This window comes from Ursus americanus, chromosome 23, assembly GCF_024610735.1.
Source record: "Ursus americanus isolate L20-20 chromosome 23, mUrsAme1.1.p, whole genome shotgun sequence".
NCBI lineage: Eukaryota > Metazoa > Chordata > Mammalia > Carnivora > Ursidae > Ursus > Ursus americanus.
The window spans coordinates 10,097,169-10,116,110 of NC_142149.1; the positions used below are offsets into that span (position 1 = coordinate 10,097,169).

At 42.0% G+C, this 18,942-nt stretch overlaps 1 protein-coding gene across 12 annotated transcripts in view; it reads right to left on the reverse strand.

Moving 5' to 3' along the window:
* Positions 1–508: 508 nt before the first annotated feature.
* Positions 509–18,942, reverse strand: part of KCNJ16 (potassium inwardly rectifying channel subfamily J member 16) — a 52,626-nt gene continuing 34,192 nt past the window's right edge. For 11 of the 12 annotated variants that reach the window (XM_045813884.2, XM_045813881.2, XM_087854171.1 and 8 more), the window contains one exon: positions 509–3,265. In XM_045813884.2, the coding sequence (XP_045669840.2) occupies positions 1,921–3,177 (1,257 nt within the window). In that variant the 5' untranslated portion in view covers positions 3,178–3,265 and the 3' untranslated portion in view covers positions 509–1,920. Of the gene's footprint in view, positions 3,266–7,377; positions 7,576–18,942 lie in introns of those variants that run through there. The other variant, XM_045813879.2, reaches the window with a different exon arrangement.

The window sequence follows — 18,942 nt, forward strand, 5'->3', positions numbered from 1 at the left end:
TGAGCTGAGGAATTGCCACTACAAAGTCCCAATCTACAACGCATGTGCAATTTTAAAAGTGGGTTTTGCATTTCTGAAGCAAGACAGAAAAAAACATTGCATTCTTTAGATCTCCGATATTAAGCTTCAGGACAGTTTTACAACCTGGGATCTTGAACAAATCTCTTATTCATAAAACAACAGGAATAAAAGATTTGCCCACGTGCATTTAAAAAAGTAACCTCATTGCTCATAGTCAAAAGAAGGAAAGAGGGAAAAGAAGGAAGGGAGGATGGAAAAAGAAAAAAGAAGAAAAACAAAAGAATAACACTTTGCATCCCTACATATTTTACTTTGATTGGTAATCGCTGACTCTATGATTCAGTTCAATTTACTTGTAAGCTTTAATTTAAATGGGGGGGGGAGCTTTTCCAGAAACAGGAAAAACGATTTGTGTGTACATGTATTTAAATAAAATAAACAAAGGAAAAACTGTGGCATATACTTATTGCCAGCTCAGCAATGATGTAAAAAAAAAAAAAAGAAAGAAAAGAAAAAAGAAAAAGAAAAAAAGAAAGCGAGTAAAGAAACACATAATTCTGAGTGAAGCTAATAATTGTTCAATTTATAAAGCTGAAAGTGACTTTACTCATAGGGAATTGGGCTTAAAGTAATCATGATTAACATCTTTTAACACAGAAATAGAGCATACAAATTTACTTCTTAAAATTTAAGCAATTCTATAACACTTAGCTTATCTGTTTAATAATGTGCCTAAAAATCACCTGCATTATATTTCACAAAATTTTCCATTTAAATGATCATTCCAAGTTCAATGGGAGAGTTGCTGAAAATCTAGAATTCAAGTCATTCATGTCTTGCAAAGTGACCAAGACCGGAAACATACATAACTGCTTCTGGGCACAAAGCAATGCCTTTCCCCTTGCTGAGCCCTCCAGGTCTCCCCGCTCCTCAAAAAAAGTAGTTTCACCCCTTACGGAGCCAGCAAACAGCTGCAGTCTTTCAGGACACAGCACGGGGTCTTCTCCCCAGCAGTCTGAGAATGGTTCCCACCGCCCTCTATTCCCTCGTCCCATCTCTGCGATCCTATTTCTTCAAGTTGCCTTTGGAGAAGATGGGGGGTGGGCAGAGGAAGCCCCCTTGCCCGAGAAACTAGAAAGTCACTGTTGGCTTATTGTTGTGCTTCCATCTAAAGCCGTTTGCTGCAGTCCCTCAGGGCATTTGAGAGAGAAATACTGCTCTGAATAAGGTCAACTTCTCTTCTGCCTTAGGAGTTAGAAACAAAACCAAAAACCAACAAAACCAGCTTCTAGCACTCATTGGTCATTAACCTGAGCAAGCAGCGGCGTGTCTATTTCTTAGTCTCTACCTCTTTCCGCCAATACCAAGACACCAGGGGGGCAAGCATCGAACCTGCCAGGTGAGTTCAGTTAAACGTCTCAATGTGACAATCTACTGGACGTCTAGCTAGCGTATCTTGGTTAGAAAGACATGACGTTTTTCTAGGTGACTACTGTCAATGTTGATACATGTAAAAATTTGTTATTCATGCTGGCTGCCTACCTTCCTACTTTGATTTATGCCAATATCCTCCCTTCGTTCCTGATCACCCAATACGACACCTCCAATTGAAGATGCAAGTGTGTGATATAAGAGGAGATGAAATTTAAATTAATCCATTAGGCTCTTAATAGCCTCCCTAATACCAAATTTGCTAACACACACACAAAAGTTTAAACCATGGGATACTGTGAAAATTTTAGATGATCTTTCACCAGACTGAACCAGCTCTTCTTCTCCCCCATCACCATCGAACATAACTGTACCATTCCTTAAAAGCCCTGCTTGTAACTACTTGCCTTAAGGGGACTGGCTACAGAGTCAAACGATTGAGGGATGGCCTGGTCATCACAATTTGAACTACATTTGGGATTCTACAGAGATTCTGTTTAAAGTCAAGACAGCTTTCTGATAAGGTGCTTCCTTACACTCGTCCGTGGCGGAGGTGGTGGTCTCCTCGGGGTTTTCACATCTGCTCACAATGGCCACTGCACTAAACGACCTTCTTCTGACTGGAGTGTCTGACGGGCCAGATCCTCGGGCTGGAGGCGCTTTGTCCATGTGGAGCTGCTGGTCTTTCCAGTCCAGTTGTTTGGCACTGCAAAACGGTGCGTAGACCTCAACGCTCCCCTCAAACTGTAAGCAGTTCACTTTGTAGTACTTTCTCTTAACTTCCAGGACATCATTAAACCTATGGCCCCAGAGAATTTCTCGGGGAACGTAGGAACTTCTGGATTGGTGGGACGTGCCCGTGGAATCCCCAGTATAGATAAATGTCACCAAAATCTCAAAGTTATCTTTAGCCACTGCTTTTCGATCAAGGGCATACAGAGGGCTCTCGTGGTCAATTTCATGAACAATGGTTACTGGTGTGACAAGGATGATCTGGTCATTGACCAACTTTAGGTCTTTGAACGCCATCGTCATCCGCCCTTCGCTGTCTTCTGTGTAGCGGAGAAGCTGGGCTCTCACTGTGCCTTCTACCACATGGTTTGGCCGGAAATCACCGATGCGCCACATGAGGCAAAGCTTCCCATCTCTCATGCCGATGAGGGCAAAATAGCTAAACCGAATGGTTTGGGCTCTCTTTCGAGCAGTTGCCATTTTGGCCAAGGCAGCGCCAATGATGAAGGTGTTTATGATGCAGCTCAGGATGGACTGAAGGATCACCACGAGCACTGCCATGGAGCATTCTTCGGTGACACAGCGGTAACCATAACCTATGGTGGTCTGGGTCTCAAGGGAGAATAAAAACGCTCCTGTAAAGGAATGGACGTTGTCAACACAAGGTGTGATGTCCGGATCATTTAACAGATCGCCGTGATGAAAGGCAATTAGCCAAAAGATGGAGCCAAATATCAGCCAGGAGAGAATATAAGATAAAGAAAATATCACAAACATATGACGCCACTTGGTATCTACAAGAGTAGTGAAAATGTCAACCACATAGCTCCCCCATTCTCCAAAAATGTGCTTGAAGTACACGTTGCAGCTACCATCTTTGTGGAGAAGACGTCTTCTGGCTCTTCTCTTCTCAGCTAGGATGTGCTCCGGGGGGTAGCCCGGGTATTTGGGGTCCACGTTTACGATTGGATAGCTGCTGCCGAAGTAGCTCATTCTGTCCTCTGTCCTTCAGGCATCCAGGTGGATTTTCTACGAGTAATAGTTCTGTTGCTCTTTGTTGATTTCAGTTTTCAGTTAAAACCTGAAAAAAAAAAGAAAAGAAAATTAAATACGCCTTAGCTTTAGCTTTTAATTTCCATCTTTATAGCAATTTGCCAAATTTGAAGCAATTTTATGCCATCTGAAATGGCGAAGACTTCATTTGAACGACAGAGACATTCAGTATTGATTACTCATTTCGGTTTAGAATTCAACTCCGTCATTATAGGAACAAAATATGCAATTAGAGAAAATAACATTTTTATATATGCAAAAGGCTTGGGTAAACACTATGATTATCCCAAATGAAGCCTCACTACCTTTCCTGACCTGACATAAACAAAAGTCTTAATTTTATAGACTCTTCTGGCATGAGGGCGCTTGGAACACAAAGCAATCTATAATGTAGAAAGGCAAAATAGAATTCGGATATCTGTCTAGCAGGGTTATAAGCCTTCTAATTGTTGAAGTCAGATGGTTTTTCTAAGGATGCTATGAAGCGTCGCTTCCTTCATGCTGACATGTAACTTACATAGGGGTTGCCGCAGACCCTCCCCTTCAGCGCCTGCCACCTCTCTCTCTCTTCCCTGGACGTTTTCTCTTCCTCGTGCACTTCCCAGGACAGAACAGAACCGACAGCGCCACTCTCTCAGATTCAAGTCCTTTCCCCTAGCTCCTTTAGTTTTAAGAGGGCAAAAAAAATGTTCTTAACCCCAGAGGAGTTAAAACCACTCCCAGGTAAGCTTTCAATAAGGTATAAAATTGCTTTTGCTTTTGTCTCATGACAACCATCCTTTTTCTTTCTTTCTTTCTTCCTCTTTTTTTTTTTTTTTTTTTTGGACACTGCCATCTCTTCTCTTTCCCTCTGAATAGAAGCCGAAAATTTGCCAAAGTTCTAATCTGTTTCCCTCTTAAAGGGAGCATACTACAATTAGACCTTTCTCTCCAGCTCTACAGTGTAGTCCTGATGCTTTCACAGCCATCCGCAGGCAAATCATTTTTTTCCCCTCCAAATTTGATCTTTAAAAGATCAAGGCAGAACCTACAGTTCCTATTGCTTTTATCATCCCTGGAATAGGCCACTGGTTTTCCCAGCTCAAGCTTGAAAGTAAGTTTTAAAATTTCAATGTTAAATGGTCTTTACTTACTTCTAAAAAAAAAAAAAAGCCACTGCAGCCCAATATATTGATTTCGTAGTTATTAGAATATGTTTTCCACATAACCTGCCTGTGCTAGATGAGGGAAGGGAGGATAAGGGGGAGAAAAGACATCCCAGCCAGCACTGCAGAGAAACTAGAGTCAATACTGTTACTGACATTGAGACCCACCCCCCTTGAAACTGACCGAGGAAATTAATCACGAAGTACTTATCCAACACCTTCCCTGAAAAAGGGAGGAAAGAGTTAATTTCCTTCCAGTCAATAGGAATCACTTTTCTTCTCCAGGGATCAGGCCCACTTCACAATAAACACTTTGTTTGGTGGACCACTGCAAGGATGAACTCTGCTTTCAGCCAAAAAATCCTGTAAGGCATGTAGGGGTTGCTCTCCATCCATCCACACGCCCCCAGCCACTCTGCTCACTCGTCCTCCAGATCTGCTTTGAGTAGTTACATCCCCTCCTTCGTCCTCAACCGGGTTTTGGGGGAGACAGTTGTATAATTTCAGGATGTGACCCAGGGTTGACAAAATGCTTACCGGAATGTTGAATGTAAAATGTTTCCACAAATTTTGCCCACATCATATATCATTCTTGTAGGTTCCTGTCCCATTTGTCATCAAGTGACACTTGACAAACACAAGATGCTGCTTAAGGTTTCTGGGTCCTCACTCTCTCACCTGATCGTTGGAGGCATGCGAATGGGACCTATTATAATCAAAGGCCCATATGATTTCAAATTAAAGGTAGATTTGGAGATAGAATTGTTTCCTTGTTAAATGCTTCCAACCTCTTTCCTTAAAGGGAACGGCACACACTGTGGGAGTCTGAGACTAAGAAAGCTCAGTTCATAAATCAAGAGCTACTGTGTGACTCTGCCCTTTTCTGCTGCCAAAAGAAAGAAGAAAGGTTTTTATTTGAAATGGCATGCGGTGTGAATTCCAGCGGTGCCAACAACTGTTATAAACAAGCCGTTTTAAAAACACCTTCAACGGTATGCTAATTGGGGGATGAATTTTTCAACTAATACAAGCTGTAACTGAACAAATTTGAGACTGTGGGAAGTTTATTTCTGAATAGTGTAATTGTTTCAGGGATACAAGTCACAGCTGTGAGAATTCTGCCCTAAACCCACCATGCCCTGTGTCCCCACCATGGCACACCACGTGGAACTGATCATTCATTCAACATATCCAGAGAAAAGCTTTCAAGTTCTGTTCAGGTACATACCCTTGCTTCATCTATTCTTTGATTCTCCAACCATGTAAAGGATACATTTTCTGAAAGATGATTGTCTTTAAGCTAAATGCCAGATTATAAAGAAACTAATTGTATTGAGTCTTAACCATTTCTCAGATTACCCAATAAGCAAAGAATTTTATGGACCCTCTTTTGTCAAAATGACTAGACAAAATATTTATTAATCTCTTGTTGCATACGTTGCGTTACTTTGAGCACTTTTCCCCTAGTTTGCCATTAAATAGTAGAGGATAAGACTTGCCGATTGAGTGGACAGTCTGCATGTCACAGTGTTACTTAGGACTAAATCCTGGCTTTCAAAGCACCTCCATGCTTTCATAATCATCTTGTCACCTTCCATTCCATCACGAATATGCATTTGCAACCTTCCTACTTCTTTATTTCTTTGTGCATGTTGTTCTCCTTGCTCTCTAGAAACTGATGGTGGCTATTTCATTGGTGGTAAAATTCCTTTTTTTTTATTAAAAATGGGAATCTGAGCACTGCAATGACAGAATTATGGGGTATAAAGTGCTGAGGAAACGCAGAATCTCCAGTCCCTCTTTGTACCAGCTTCAAAGTATTTTGCCAGGTGGTTAGTGACAAAGGCAGAAAAAACCCGCCATTTCTTTGTCACGACATGGAGTTCTAATACAGAGGTGGCTAGAGTGAGAGGCAAGGCAGGGTCAGGATGGCGGTTCGTTTCCCAAGAATGCCATTGAAGTCATTACAATTTACTCCACCCCGTGTAGACCACACAGAGAGAGAAAGTTCGAGGGGTCAGCAGAGCCAATTCTGACAGTGACTGTTCTCAGACACTATTCGTTGTATTAAGTTCAGGCATAAAAAAAAAAAAAAAAAAAAACTTAATTGACTTGCGCTGGTGGGACCTGCTTTTAGTCCTCAGCGTTCTAGATCGTTGTATGGGTTCAAGGAGAAACTTTAATGATTTAGCATATTTCAAATGGGCTACACACAAGACAGGGAATATTTTCAGCAAAACAAGGAACCATCCTGGGTATCTGTCCCCGTTTCTCAATGCATAGAAGTGCCTCGGTCAGACTCACCCATTCCAAAGCAATTTTTGTCATTTTGCTGTATCCTCTCGAATGCAGCTCTTTAACAAGGAGACGACTCTGGCAGGGAGTTCTTCAAACTTCAACTTTTCATTAGCATGTTGAAGGTACAACATAATGATTGAAACTTTATGATCCCATGCCAACTTCAAAATAAAATTTGATCTTGTCTCTAGCATCTGCTTACTATAAATATAGTAATAGTGATACGAATTGTCTTTGTGTGATTTGAGACACACCACAGACAAGGCTCTAAATGCCTTTGGTGAAATTCAGTGATTAAGGCCTGTGGCCTATGATATTAACAAGTACCCTCTTCAGCATGCCCTAGATTTATGTGAAGTCATCGGCAATCCAGTGACTCCTGGTGACCATTAGATGAGATCAATTTTAGTGGACACATGAAAGCCGAGGAGGCAGAGAGTAGAAAGGGTGGCCTAGATTCTGTGTGCAGGTCGTTGTGTTTGGAGACTGGCTTGGGTGCAGCTTTGTGGTGCGTGGAGGGGCCAGAGCGGGGGGTGGGGGGGTAGCAGGCAGGTAGTGAGAGAAGGTGCAGTCAGATGGCACTTGTGGGTGGGCCCTGATTGCTAAGGAGGAAAGAAAAAGGGGGTGTTAATGGGATAGGACAGAACCCAAACAAGTTAGGGTTATTTTGCTCAAAACCTGTCCCACAACTTATTACCTTGGAATTCTGCCTGAGCCTTGTGTTGCCTGGAATCCTCCTAAGACATTCAGACACAGTTAGGTGGAGCAGAAGCCATGAGATGCTGCCCGGACTTCTCCAAATAGTCCCTGTCTCCGGAATGTCAAACAGTGTCTCCTTTGTTGACATTCTATGGCGTTCTCGAGTTTCTTCTCAGCTGCTCAGAGCAGGTCTCTGCTGGAGATACAGCCTTTGACCACTCCATTCCCTTCTCCCTCCCACCCTAGCCTCCAATCCCGGTCCAAGTTCTCAGTGACAAAGAACTTTCCCTCTTTCCTGATAAAACTATACAGTTTCTCCTGAATCAGTTTAAGAAAGTTTTATGCCGGGGCGCCTGGGTGGCTCAGTGGGTGAAGTGTCTGACTCTTGATTTCAGCTCAGGTCCTGATCTCTGGGATGTGAGATCGAGCGCCAGGTCAGGCTCCGAGCTAGGCGTGGAGACTGCTTAAGATTTTCTTTCTCCCTCTCCCCCTGCCCCCTCCCCTCTCTCTAATTAAAGAAAAGTTTTGTGCCAGTTTATGATAGGAAAGGGGCTCGCTACTATGCTATGAGCAAACAACTGAACTGAATCTAGAGTTGGGAGGGAGAAGCAGAAATCTGGCATTACAACATTGCTAGTAACTTTACCTAGAGAGCCTCTTTCTAGCCCATTCTTTTCTTAAGTAAGTAATATCTACATCTTAATCATAAATCCTGCTCCATCCCAAATGATGCTGTGTTTTATAAAGAAGTAGGAAAAATTTAGAGGCCGGGATGATGTTTCCCCATTTTCTGGATGTCAAGATCATACCAAAATAATAAGAATTATGATTCCATGTTATCCTGCCTTAAAAACAAATTACCTTAATAAGCAACAGTCTGAAATAAAATGTGTTTTGGTCTTGCAGAGAGATCATGAATTGGGAGGCAGATTCCAGTTCCAGGACTGTCCCCAACATCCTGAGTGGCTTAGGAAAGTAACTTTTCTCTGAACCTCAGTGTCCTCATGCATGATGCAGGGATAAGAATACTTATGTTACTGAGTGACTGTGACTCTGAGTGAGATAAGGAACAGGTACCCATCTTTCGCTGTGCCAAGCTCATAGTAATTATTCAGTAATTGTTGTGTGAATCTGAATCCTATGAGGGCTCAGTTTCCCCCTCTGTAAAGTATCAGAGCGTCTGCTTGAACCCTGTCAGAGAACTTTCCACTTACGTGACGGATGCGCCAACAACGTGGCTCCCAGTAGATATTTCTATTGAAGTTCAGGGATGGCACCACTGTTTCTAACACTAAGCCATGTGGCTCAATTCTCTGTCTTTCCACTAGCTCCCCAAAGCTCCCCAAAGCTCATTTTGCTTTCCTTTTCACAACGGTCACCAAATGGGAAATCCCCTATTTCTTGTCCTCAACACGCATGCACACACACACGCACGCACACCCCTCTCTCCCCCAAACACAGACACACACAGACACACACACACAGACACACACACACACACACTTGCATATACATGCATATACCTGCTTTCAATTCAGTTTTTAAAATGTTGCTTAAAAAGAAATTGTATGGCCATTTCCTCTGAGCAACCAAGCTAAAGGAAACAAGCCTGACAAGCTTGGCAAAGTTAACAGGTTAAAGAAATTCACAGGGCGGTTATCATGATTATTCTTTGTCTTAAGTGGTATGGGCACGTTTTACGAAGACGGTTCTGAAGGTTTCTCCTGTTCTTATCATGATCATCAGCCCGTCCCTGCCTTGGCTGGATGCCAGCCTGAGTTGCTCAGAACTTACTTTGAACTGTACCTGGGTTGGTTGCAGAAGCTGGATAGCATGAGATCTTACGTCCTTTTAAAGACCACAGCTCAATTCCCTCTTGGTGTGGAGGGTTCCCCAGGGATCTCTAAAATTCTCCAATGAGAACGTGTTGCTGACTGTTTTCATTTTCATTGTTATTCATTTTTTAAAAATAATTGAGCCCCTACTGTGTGCCAGACCCACCCACTGTTAGGAATTAGTAAGAGTCCTACTGCCTCGGAATGTGCCTTGGAGGGCTGTCAAAGTGAAGCATTAACTCGGAGAATGGCTGGAGAGGGGAGGGAGGTAGCCTTTTGGCCAGGGTGATCAGAAAGCGTTTGGTGAAGGACTTGACCTCCAAGTGAGAGCACGCTCTTCACTATTCCTGCCTGTGCCCTTCAGTAAACATGTTCTCAACTCGGGCCTTGTTTTCTATCTTACTTTGTTTGTTTGAGACACGGTCACTATCTAGTCGTTAAGGCCCTCGCTATTTACAGGTGTAGTCTGGCTGCTGTGTGCTTTGCTCTAAGCTAATTTTAAGGCCTGCTTCTCACAAGAACCTATCATTACAGGAACTCAGCTGCATTTTATCACTGAAATCAGGCTTTCCTGATCAGTTAAAAACCTAGTTTTACCTGGTCTACCTTCTAACTCATCTCTTGCCACTTTCATCCGGAGGGATAGCTCTGCCCTGAAATGTAAATAACCCTTCTCTTGCTACCATGGGTCCCGTCCAAGCTCCATATTATGGTCCTACATTAGTGTTGTTAAAGGACAAAAGTATGGGGATCAAAGACTTGGATTCTAGGCATGGTTCTACCACATCTCAGCTGCATCTTACAAATATCTTTCCGCTTCCTTTTATTTATTTAAAACATACGGACAATGGTTGACTCTCTCAAAACCTTTCGGTAAGGAATGAATGGCATAATATAAAAGAGTACCATGACCAGCATCTTGGAAGCTGTCCTCATCAGAGCCTCTGTTTAACCCTTAACTTGAATACATATTTCTCCTCTGTTTCTTGCAATAGCTTATAATACTGGGTCTTTATCTAGTCTGGGAGAGACAGATGACTGTCTGAGCTACAATCTGAAAAATGAATACAAGTTAACCAAATAGGAAGAAGGAGAAAAAGAGTTTCCCAGGCGGAGGAACAGCATTTGCAAGGCTGCACATAGAGCTTGCTTTCCAAAGAACTGAATTCGAGGATGGGGGGAGGGAGTCGAAGCTGGACAGAGAAATAGAGACAGAGCATAAGTGACCTAGTAGGGAGAATTTAAGATTTGGGTCTTTCTCCCAAAAGAGCAATAAAAGCAATTGAAGTACCTTCACTAAGAGCACAGCATAATAACATTTCCATTTTTAAAAAGACCACTCTGGCGATCCAGTGGAAAACTGGTTGGAGAAGTTTAAAAGCCGTCGCAGGGAGTAACCCAGGAAGGCATTTCAGTGATCGGGTAAGAGAGGATGGTGGCTGGGATTAGGATGATGCCGGTGGAAGTGAAAGAAGCCACTTACCACCAGCGCGTTTCTTCACTGGCACCTGGAGCAGAGTCACATGACCTTAGAGTGACCAATCAGAGCTTCACAAACAAGACATTGACTCTTGAGGCAGTGAGGCAAGGATGCCGAAGCCCATGGTCCAGGCAACTACATGGAGTCAAGAGGCCACTGGTGTGGAGGGGCATCTAAGTGCCACCAAAGAAGGGTACAAGTCGCAGCTCCTGGGAAAACAGTCCCTGAGATAATTTTCATTTTGTCCTGCCCCTTGCTTCTGCTCATATCAGGTTTTCTCTTTTCATCCTTCTTTTGATGCTATAAGCTACCTGTTATCTTTCCAATAATATTTTCTTCTGCTTGTGTTACTCAGAGTTTTCATTGCTTGAAACAGAGAAAATTCAGTTAAAATTTAGTTTCATTTGCATTTAAAAAATATCTCCCAGATGCAAGAGTGTGATCTAGTCACTCTCCCTTACTCTCATCACATAAACCAGCAGCAAGTCCTGTGGGCTCACCTTCAAAGTAGATCTTAAATCTAATCATGTCTCCTAGTAATCGAAGCCCCTATGTCTTCGGTGGACCCCTAAGAGGGCTTCTCTTGCTGCCCCTGTTGTACTGCAATCTATCCTTTTTAAAAATAAAATCAAAGATGTCACTTTCCTGCTTAAAACCCTCCAGCATCTTCCCAGTCTTCCTATTGCAATTAGAGGAATTTGCATAATCTGTATTACATACAGAGCAGATAACTCTGACCTCCGCCCACGTCTAGAAATTACCATTCTCCTTCCCACTGTTCACTCTCCAGCGTCACTCTCTCCCTCTTTCACCAACACGAAGGTCCAAAAATTATAGTCGAAGGGCCAAATCCAGCTCACTGGTCACTTTTGTAAAGCTTTATTGGAACACAACATTCAGACCATTATTTATAAAATTGTCTGCTGCGACTTCCTGTCAGGCTATCACTGCAGACTCGAGTGGCGCGGTTGCAGCAGAAACAATGTGATTCACAAAACCAAAATATTTATGATCTGACTCTTTTCAGAAAAAGTCTGCTAACAAGGCTATTCCTGCCTCAGGGCCTTTGTACTTCCTTTTCTGCCTGTGTGACTTCCTCTCATCACTGAAGTCTCCTCTTCAAAGTCCCCTTTTCAGAGAGGCCCTGTCTGTTGAGGAGGTAAACAAAAATCCTTCCCACATCCTTATTTTCTGGATCGTAAACATGATTTTCATTTCAAAACGCTTGCCACGACTGGTCGATGACTTATTTGTCGGCTGGATGACCCCATGGAATGGACTGTAAGCTCCATGAAAAAAGACCCCCTTGCTTTATTTGCCACTGTATCCTTGGCACCCAGAGTAACGCCTGGCGTGCGGGTGCCCACTAAGTAGACCTTGAAGGAATGAACTAATACATCCTTAAGGAGATTTCAGTAAAAGGTCCTAGTAAAAGGACCAGCATTCCTAGAAGTGTTAAAACATCAGTGCGGACGGTTCTGCAAACACCAGCTCTCAGTTCCTTCCATTTACCTTTCCTCTCCCCTGTCCTAGCCACCAGTTCACATGTAGTTCAAAAAAAAAAAAAAAATCATACTGTTTACTTTAGGTTAGCTGCTTCCCTAGGACTGCAGATTTCACTAAGATAATGCCCGTAACTGTGCCACAGAATTCTGGAAATCTGGGGGAAAAAAATGAGTTTGGCACAAAGAAGTATTTCGTAAAGTTTATTAAAGCAACAACTGAATGATTAGAAATGTGGTTCTCCCAACACTGATGCGTGTAATTATATTGTCATCGTAAAGTTATGTTCAACTATAATATATATTATACTATTTAATTTGAACCATTTCTAGAGGTAAGATGGTGTGAAGCGACAATAGTCTAGGAGTTTGTTACGTTCTCTGATCTACCAACTGTACGTGTGCTCGTTTATCCTAAAGAAATGATCATGGGTGAGCACAGCGACGTGGCTAATTTGTACAACTATTTGTAGTAGCAAATTTTGGCCCTGGCCTCTCCATCTAATAAATGTGGGATTGTTTCACAGGTGATGGTACGATCATAACATTGCTTGTTACTTTTAATGTAGCCATTTAAAGTGATGGAGTAGAAGGAGAAACAACATGAAACATATTGTTTGGTGGAAAAAATAAAACAGGGCTTAAAAAAAAACAGTGCTGTAAAACAGCTTGTATGATATGATTTTTTTTTTTAATAAAAGAATGCTACACAGCAAAATGTTAATTGTGGCCCTCTCTGGTATGATTATTTTTTGCTCTTCCTTTTTCTTCTTTTTGCTTATTTATATTTTACGGTGAACATGCATTGCTTTAGCAAAGACAGAAAAACAGGTATTTTCTGTTGGTACCAATTCTGAGGCTCCACAAAGGGAAAGCAAACCAATAGCAATCTAAAAGCATTCATTAGGGCTTTTAAAAGGCAACTATAAATAGCCCAGAGAGGCAGACAGTCCTACAGACGTTTAAAGTCAGACATTGATGCTGTAATTTTTTGCTGGAACAATTCACAGAAACAAATACAGTGACATTTAATTCATCTAAGTAAAACCAGATCTCATTTAAAACGAGGGGGAGCTGGGATGGAGAGGGAATCGGGTCAGATTTGGCCACTGGAGACCAATTGCAGAAATCATGAAAGCAGTTGGTAACAAATCAGGGATACATAAAGCAGAGTTAAAATTAAACAGGCATCAAATGCAATCCTCCCTCTCAGTGCCCCCTTTTCTCCCTTCCCCATTCCAAAACATATTAAACTGTTAATACCTTCATTTCTTGGCTGGCTATACCAAAGTCTGTTTTAGGCATCTTTCTTTTATCTTAATATTTTCAATAACTTTGGAAAGAAAATGTTAAAAGTTGTGCTATTTTGCAACTTTACTACTTTAAGGCCTATGTTGTTAGATTTTTAAGACCCTAGGAAATGGTCCTTTGAAATGGGTGGAGTTGAGAAGGGCGGTCAGATGTTTATGATGTAGATTTGCCTAAATAGATGGCCCTAGCCAGTTCTTAATAATTCATTTTCATGAACCCCAAAACCTCATTAAGACACCTCGGCAAGCAGTACAGCACAGCAGTGTTTTTTAAAGTGTAGTCTACCACCAACCCGCTTGCAAAATCCTAGGGGAACGTGTTACACCTGCAGATCCCTGGGCTTCACCTCAATCATTTTGATGCCCTTCCTCCCCACCCCAACTCCAGTTGATTCTTATATATCCTCAAGATAAAGACCTACTATCTGAGAGTTACAAGAATTGAGATGCTGAGATTGAGTTCAGATATCTGCTTAATAATTAGTGAGACTAGGCACTCGTGCATAAGTTTCTCAACCTCTTTGAGCCATGATTTGCCCATCGGAAAAACGTACATCATACAGTTGCCATGAAGATTAAATGAAGCTGCGTTCCCAAATCTCCTTTCACGGTGCTGGTATTTAATTTCAATACTTCCAGCTATGACTACTGTCCATTCAAGTATAGATCTAAATGACAAGAGAGAGAGAGGCTGCCATTTTCTCTAACCATAAATTATTAGATTGTCAATTTCCCAGACTCGTTTGAAAGTTCCCTTCCAGCATCTAATTGTCTGGACATGACCTTCAGGGAACATGGCAGAGCTGCCCAGAAAAGCCACAAGTATCATTAAGAATAGGAGTCCTTATGTACTACTCACCCACCTTGCTTTCTAAATGCCAGGTTACCTATGACTGACCTTTAGTAGCTCCCATATAGTTTGGTTTGGGAGCTGCTTTGGTTGAACCTCTCTGTGCATTCCAAAACAAATGTCATCTATGGAAAAACATATGTGCCATGACTTTTGACCTTCTTCAAGTTTGGAATTTATGGTATTCCAACAGAAAACCCAGTCCTATCTCTCTGTTGACATTTTCCCATTTTGTGAAAACTGCCTGCGAATTGTCCTTTTTGACAATTTACAGAGAATCTATTGATTGACCTATTCAGTCTGGGAATCACTGAACTTACACATATGATTTGCTAGTAGACCAGGAACTCCCCGCATAGTGTCTACAACTTCTTTACCCTTTAAATGATGGAGCTTCTACGTTAAGCTGTCAAAATGAAAACTCAGGACATCTTCATTGAGAAGGCAAAGAAAGCAACTGTTATTGGCTGTTATCTCAATTTCCATTGTCCCTTGTGGATACGGATAAATTGAGAAGAGGCCTTTAAAGTGCAAGACAAAAGATCTTCCTGGGACGATCCAGATAGGTAATCTATTGAGGCAGTACCTTAAGCTCCGTGTTGCCTATCACACGAGATTAGCTTTCTATTAGCCTGTGCCTTTTCAAGGGCACTTGGCAAAAAAGCGTTGCCACTTACCACAGATAACAGAAGATTTAAGTAGCTGATGGAAGTTAGAGTATTTGATAGACTCTCGAATTTCCATGAATTTCATTTTTTATATTTTCTCTACCAGTTATAGTTCTGTCTCCACTACAGTGTTATAGAAGCAGAATCAACCATCCTGCCCTGAGTTGGAAGGTTTGATTCTGTTATTTATGAATGCCCATGCAAACAGAGGTGACCCAAATTAGTGATAGTTCTCTTAAAAAAGAGAAGTGGTACTATTCCCAGTATATATATCTTGACGGACACTAGGGAGCTCAGTGTGGGGCGGATGGGGACACCTCGTGATAAGACATTTAAACCTTCATTTTAAGAGACTGTTTCATTTGCCTAAACTATACCAATGCCTGTAATGAGCAATTAACATTCAACTATATCTGAAGCATTGTGAAGGCTATTACTGAGCATTATGAGGACTATTACTGCCCTGGAGGAGTCTCCATCTTGCCAAGTATGTCACAGACATCTTGTCAACCCGCTGAAGAATGGCAGTATCTACGGTAGGATAACAAAGTGGCATTACGCTGTAGATCCAAAAGAAAGGTGGTTGGGTCTGAGACCTTTCCAGCACCTAAGGTGCAAAGGTGCTCCCTCAGCATTTCGCTTTTGTGGTCAATTCTTGATTTTCTAGGCTAATGAAGGAAGATGGTGCTATAGATAAGACACAGGAGGAAAGCTATGAGAAATCGATTTGCATTTGGCTTGGAATAAATCATATGCTTTGGAAAGAATGCCCCATTTCTGTACTTTGCAGGCTATTAAAATGATTTTTTCTGTTCTCTGAATTCAAGCTATCAGACAGGCAGGATGTAATCAAGGGGAACATTCTGGGCAGCTGAGCAAAAGGCAGTTTAGGAATTTTTATTTTTAATTTCTTGGGCTAATTCATCCAGCAGATAATCTGCGTATGGAAATTTAAGTGGTGCTTGGCTTGAACAAATAGATTTCCCACATCCAAATCAAAATTCATTCTTAGCCAAGAATGTACACAGCAGAGCTATATGTAAGAAGGTTTCCAATGTGTTTTGAAAATTCAACAATTTTTAGCTACTGATTTTATTAAAAATTATTCATATAATTTTAGCTGTAGCCAACGTGGCCTCCTTTTATTTAAGACTGATTGGAGGAGGGGATGGAAACGAATGCTTTCTTTGGTAATATAATTACCTTTTGCTTCAACTGCATAAAAATGCCCCTTTGCACCCATGTCTGGTAGATAACATTTATGAAAAACTCATTCAACAGAGGAGCCTTGGCAGTACTGCAGAAGTTTAAAATCTTAATGGAAAGAATATGCCATGAACTAAAATAGCTTTTTCCATTCATAGAGTTTAGAAGCAGAGGAAGAAATATTGGCTTTTTAACTGAGAAATGTAAACATCATTGGCATTTGAACTTCCAAATTTCATGTAACTTTCCAGTAGAGAGACAGATTGGATGCCCTCATTGAAAAAAAAAAATTACGAACCAATCCTCAAAGGCAGTTTTTCAACAACTTGTGAACGGGCCTGCGACAGCTTCCATATCCACAAACATTTAAGAAAGGAAATATAATAGGCTGAGGGAATATTTGTCCTGTTAGTCATTCATAGTTGGCTAAATGGCACTAAAATCTCGTGAAAACCAAAGACCCCACCCCTTCCTCTCCAGCACCACCAACGCAGAACTTCCACTTCGTTCTTGGGTTCTTGGTACCAGGCTTGCCTTGGCAACACAATATCTTTGCCTGTGCCTTCAAACAAAACTGATCTCCACTTCCTCTCCCCAGCAGTGCCGTTCATGTCCTCTATCCTAGCCATTTGAATCAAAGAACACTCTTTGTATGAAAACAACACGTAGAGATTTGTGACCTTGCCTATCTGTAGGCATATTTCCCTAGTCCCTTTCCCCGAGGAGATTTTACTGTCAGTTCAATAGAACAGCACTAATACAAAATCTCAACTATCTAAACTGTGATGGCCAGGAAGTCAAAATTACCATGAAGGAGCTCAGTGCGGTGCAACCTTGAAGGTCCAGCCAATAGGCAATGTATGATGCTAATCAAGGTTTCTCTATGTGCTTTCCACTTCTACTTTTAGTGACATCTTCCCCCAGTCCTCCTGGATCTTTTCTTTCAGAGTGTCAGTGCGGTGTCACACTCCCTTCATCCTAACAGCAATCCTGAAAAGCAAGTTTCATTATATCCTTTATGTTTTGCAAATTAACAAAGTAAGGCTTAGAGAAATGAAGTTTTCTACTAAAGAAGGAGTCTTCAGCCCAGGTCTCCATAACTAGATTATAGGTGGTGCATAAAGGTTAATGTCAGGCTCTTGGATGTGCATGTTTTTTTGTATATAAGGCTCAAGCCAGATCTTCTAGAATCAGGGAGATTGTGTGCTATTCCTGGAAGTCCAAACACCAGGGTTGCAGGGAAATATTTTAGCATCTGTGGTTGTTTTCAAGCTTTCCTGAGATATAGCTACCCACTTTACAGATAAGATCAGTCCTTGATGTGCACACCAGGATACATGAGTGTCAATGGTTGTCAACCAGGATAATCCCACCTCATCAAACCAGTAAGAAGTGTCAGCAAGGAAAGAGGCCAAAGGAAATTCAGAGCTGGGGAGGGGGGGCTGGAGAATGCTGTCAATGAGAGCTTATTGGGCGCTGCCTTTTCATAGAGAGGAATGTTTCCAATTGTGAGATTACACCGTCAGTGGGTGGGCTTGTTGGCTTTGGACACCCTTTGGAATGAAGCCAGTGTTTGAACACAAAGGGAAAAACAATCCAGTGTGGATGATGTCACAGAGCATCCTGAGGAAAGCAGCAAGGATAACGCTTCCTACAGCTTGGATCCAAGGAACACAGACTTATTTTGGTATGAATTCCTTGTGCAGCCAGTAGCTTGACTCTTACGGAGGGATCAGTCCTAATCATAAAGACTCGGCGCTGGAGAGGAGGGTGTGTGTGTGTCAGTCTGGTTCCTGATCTGTGAGTTAGAAAATCAACACCCCCACCTCCCCTCCACACATGTTCTAGATTGTTTATGAATCCCTCTAAGTAGGCAAAGGCCATTTCCACTGGGGAAGACAGAACACGGGCTTGCTCTCCTCAAGGACACTCGGAAACCTGCCTTCTCACATCATTATGGCGATTATTAGATATGGGAAGGTGGGTGTAGGGAAGAGGGACCCAAAACAAAAGGGACTTTTTGTCAGTGGCAGCCCAGCAACTATAAAATAAAGAGACATTCATGCCATAACCGATGACTGAGGAGAGTCTATTTGTCAGGTCAAATCAGAATATCTATGTATCGTAAATATTTTTAACTTGTCTGTGTATTTTGATATCTCGACATCCTAAAAATAAAATCAAACCAAACCAAAACAACACAACATTCTGGCTGGGGAGAGACTGCCCCTCCCAAGCTTCTTAGAGATAACAAAGGACCTGGCCTGGAACACGCTTCTGATTATAAAAATTAACTGATGCAGAGCCCTATCCCCTCCAACTGGCCTGTACACTCAAGGAGGCAATATTCTTCTGCCTTAGTCATCCCAGGGCCAAGCATCAAGCAGCTAAGGACCACTCCCATAGCCCAAAGCCCACCGAAATTATTTAAACTAGCTAATCCTAAACGATGTCCTCTCTTGCCTTCTCCCCACAAATCCCTAAAGAGGTCATGGCTTTGACCGTCCCCTCACTCCTGTCTTCTGTCTTCTGACCTCCCTGGGGTCTTTCCCTTGTGGTCCTGTGTTATGTGCTGAGCCTTGTGTCTTGAGGGTCTGTGAGTATAATCAACTGTGTTTTCCTAAGCCTCAGTGCCGCCTGCTCTTGGGACCCCCACCTGATTGACCATCTCATAAAAGAATGCAAAACACCTGAGGTTGGGATGAGAAAAAA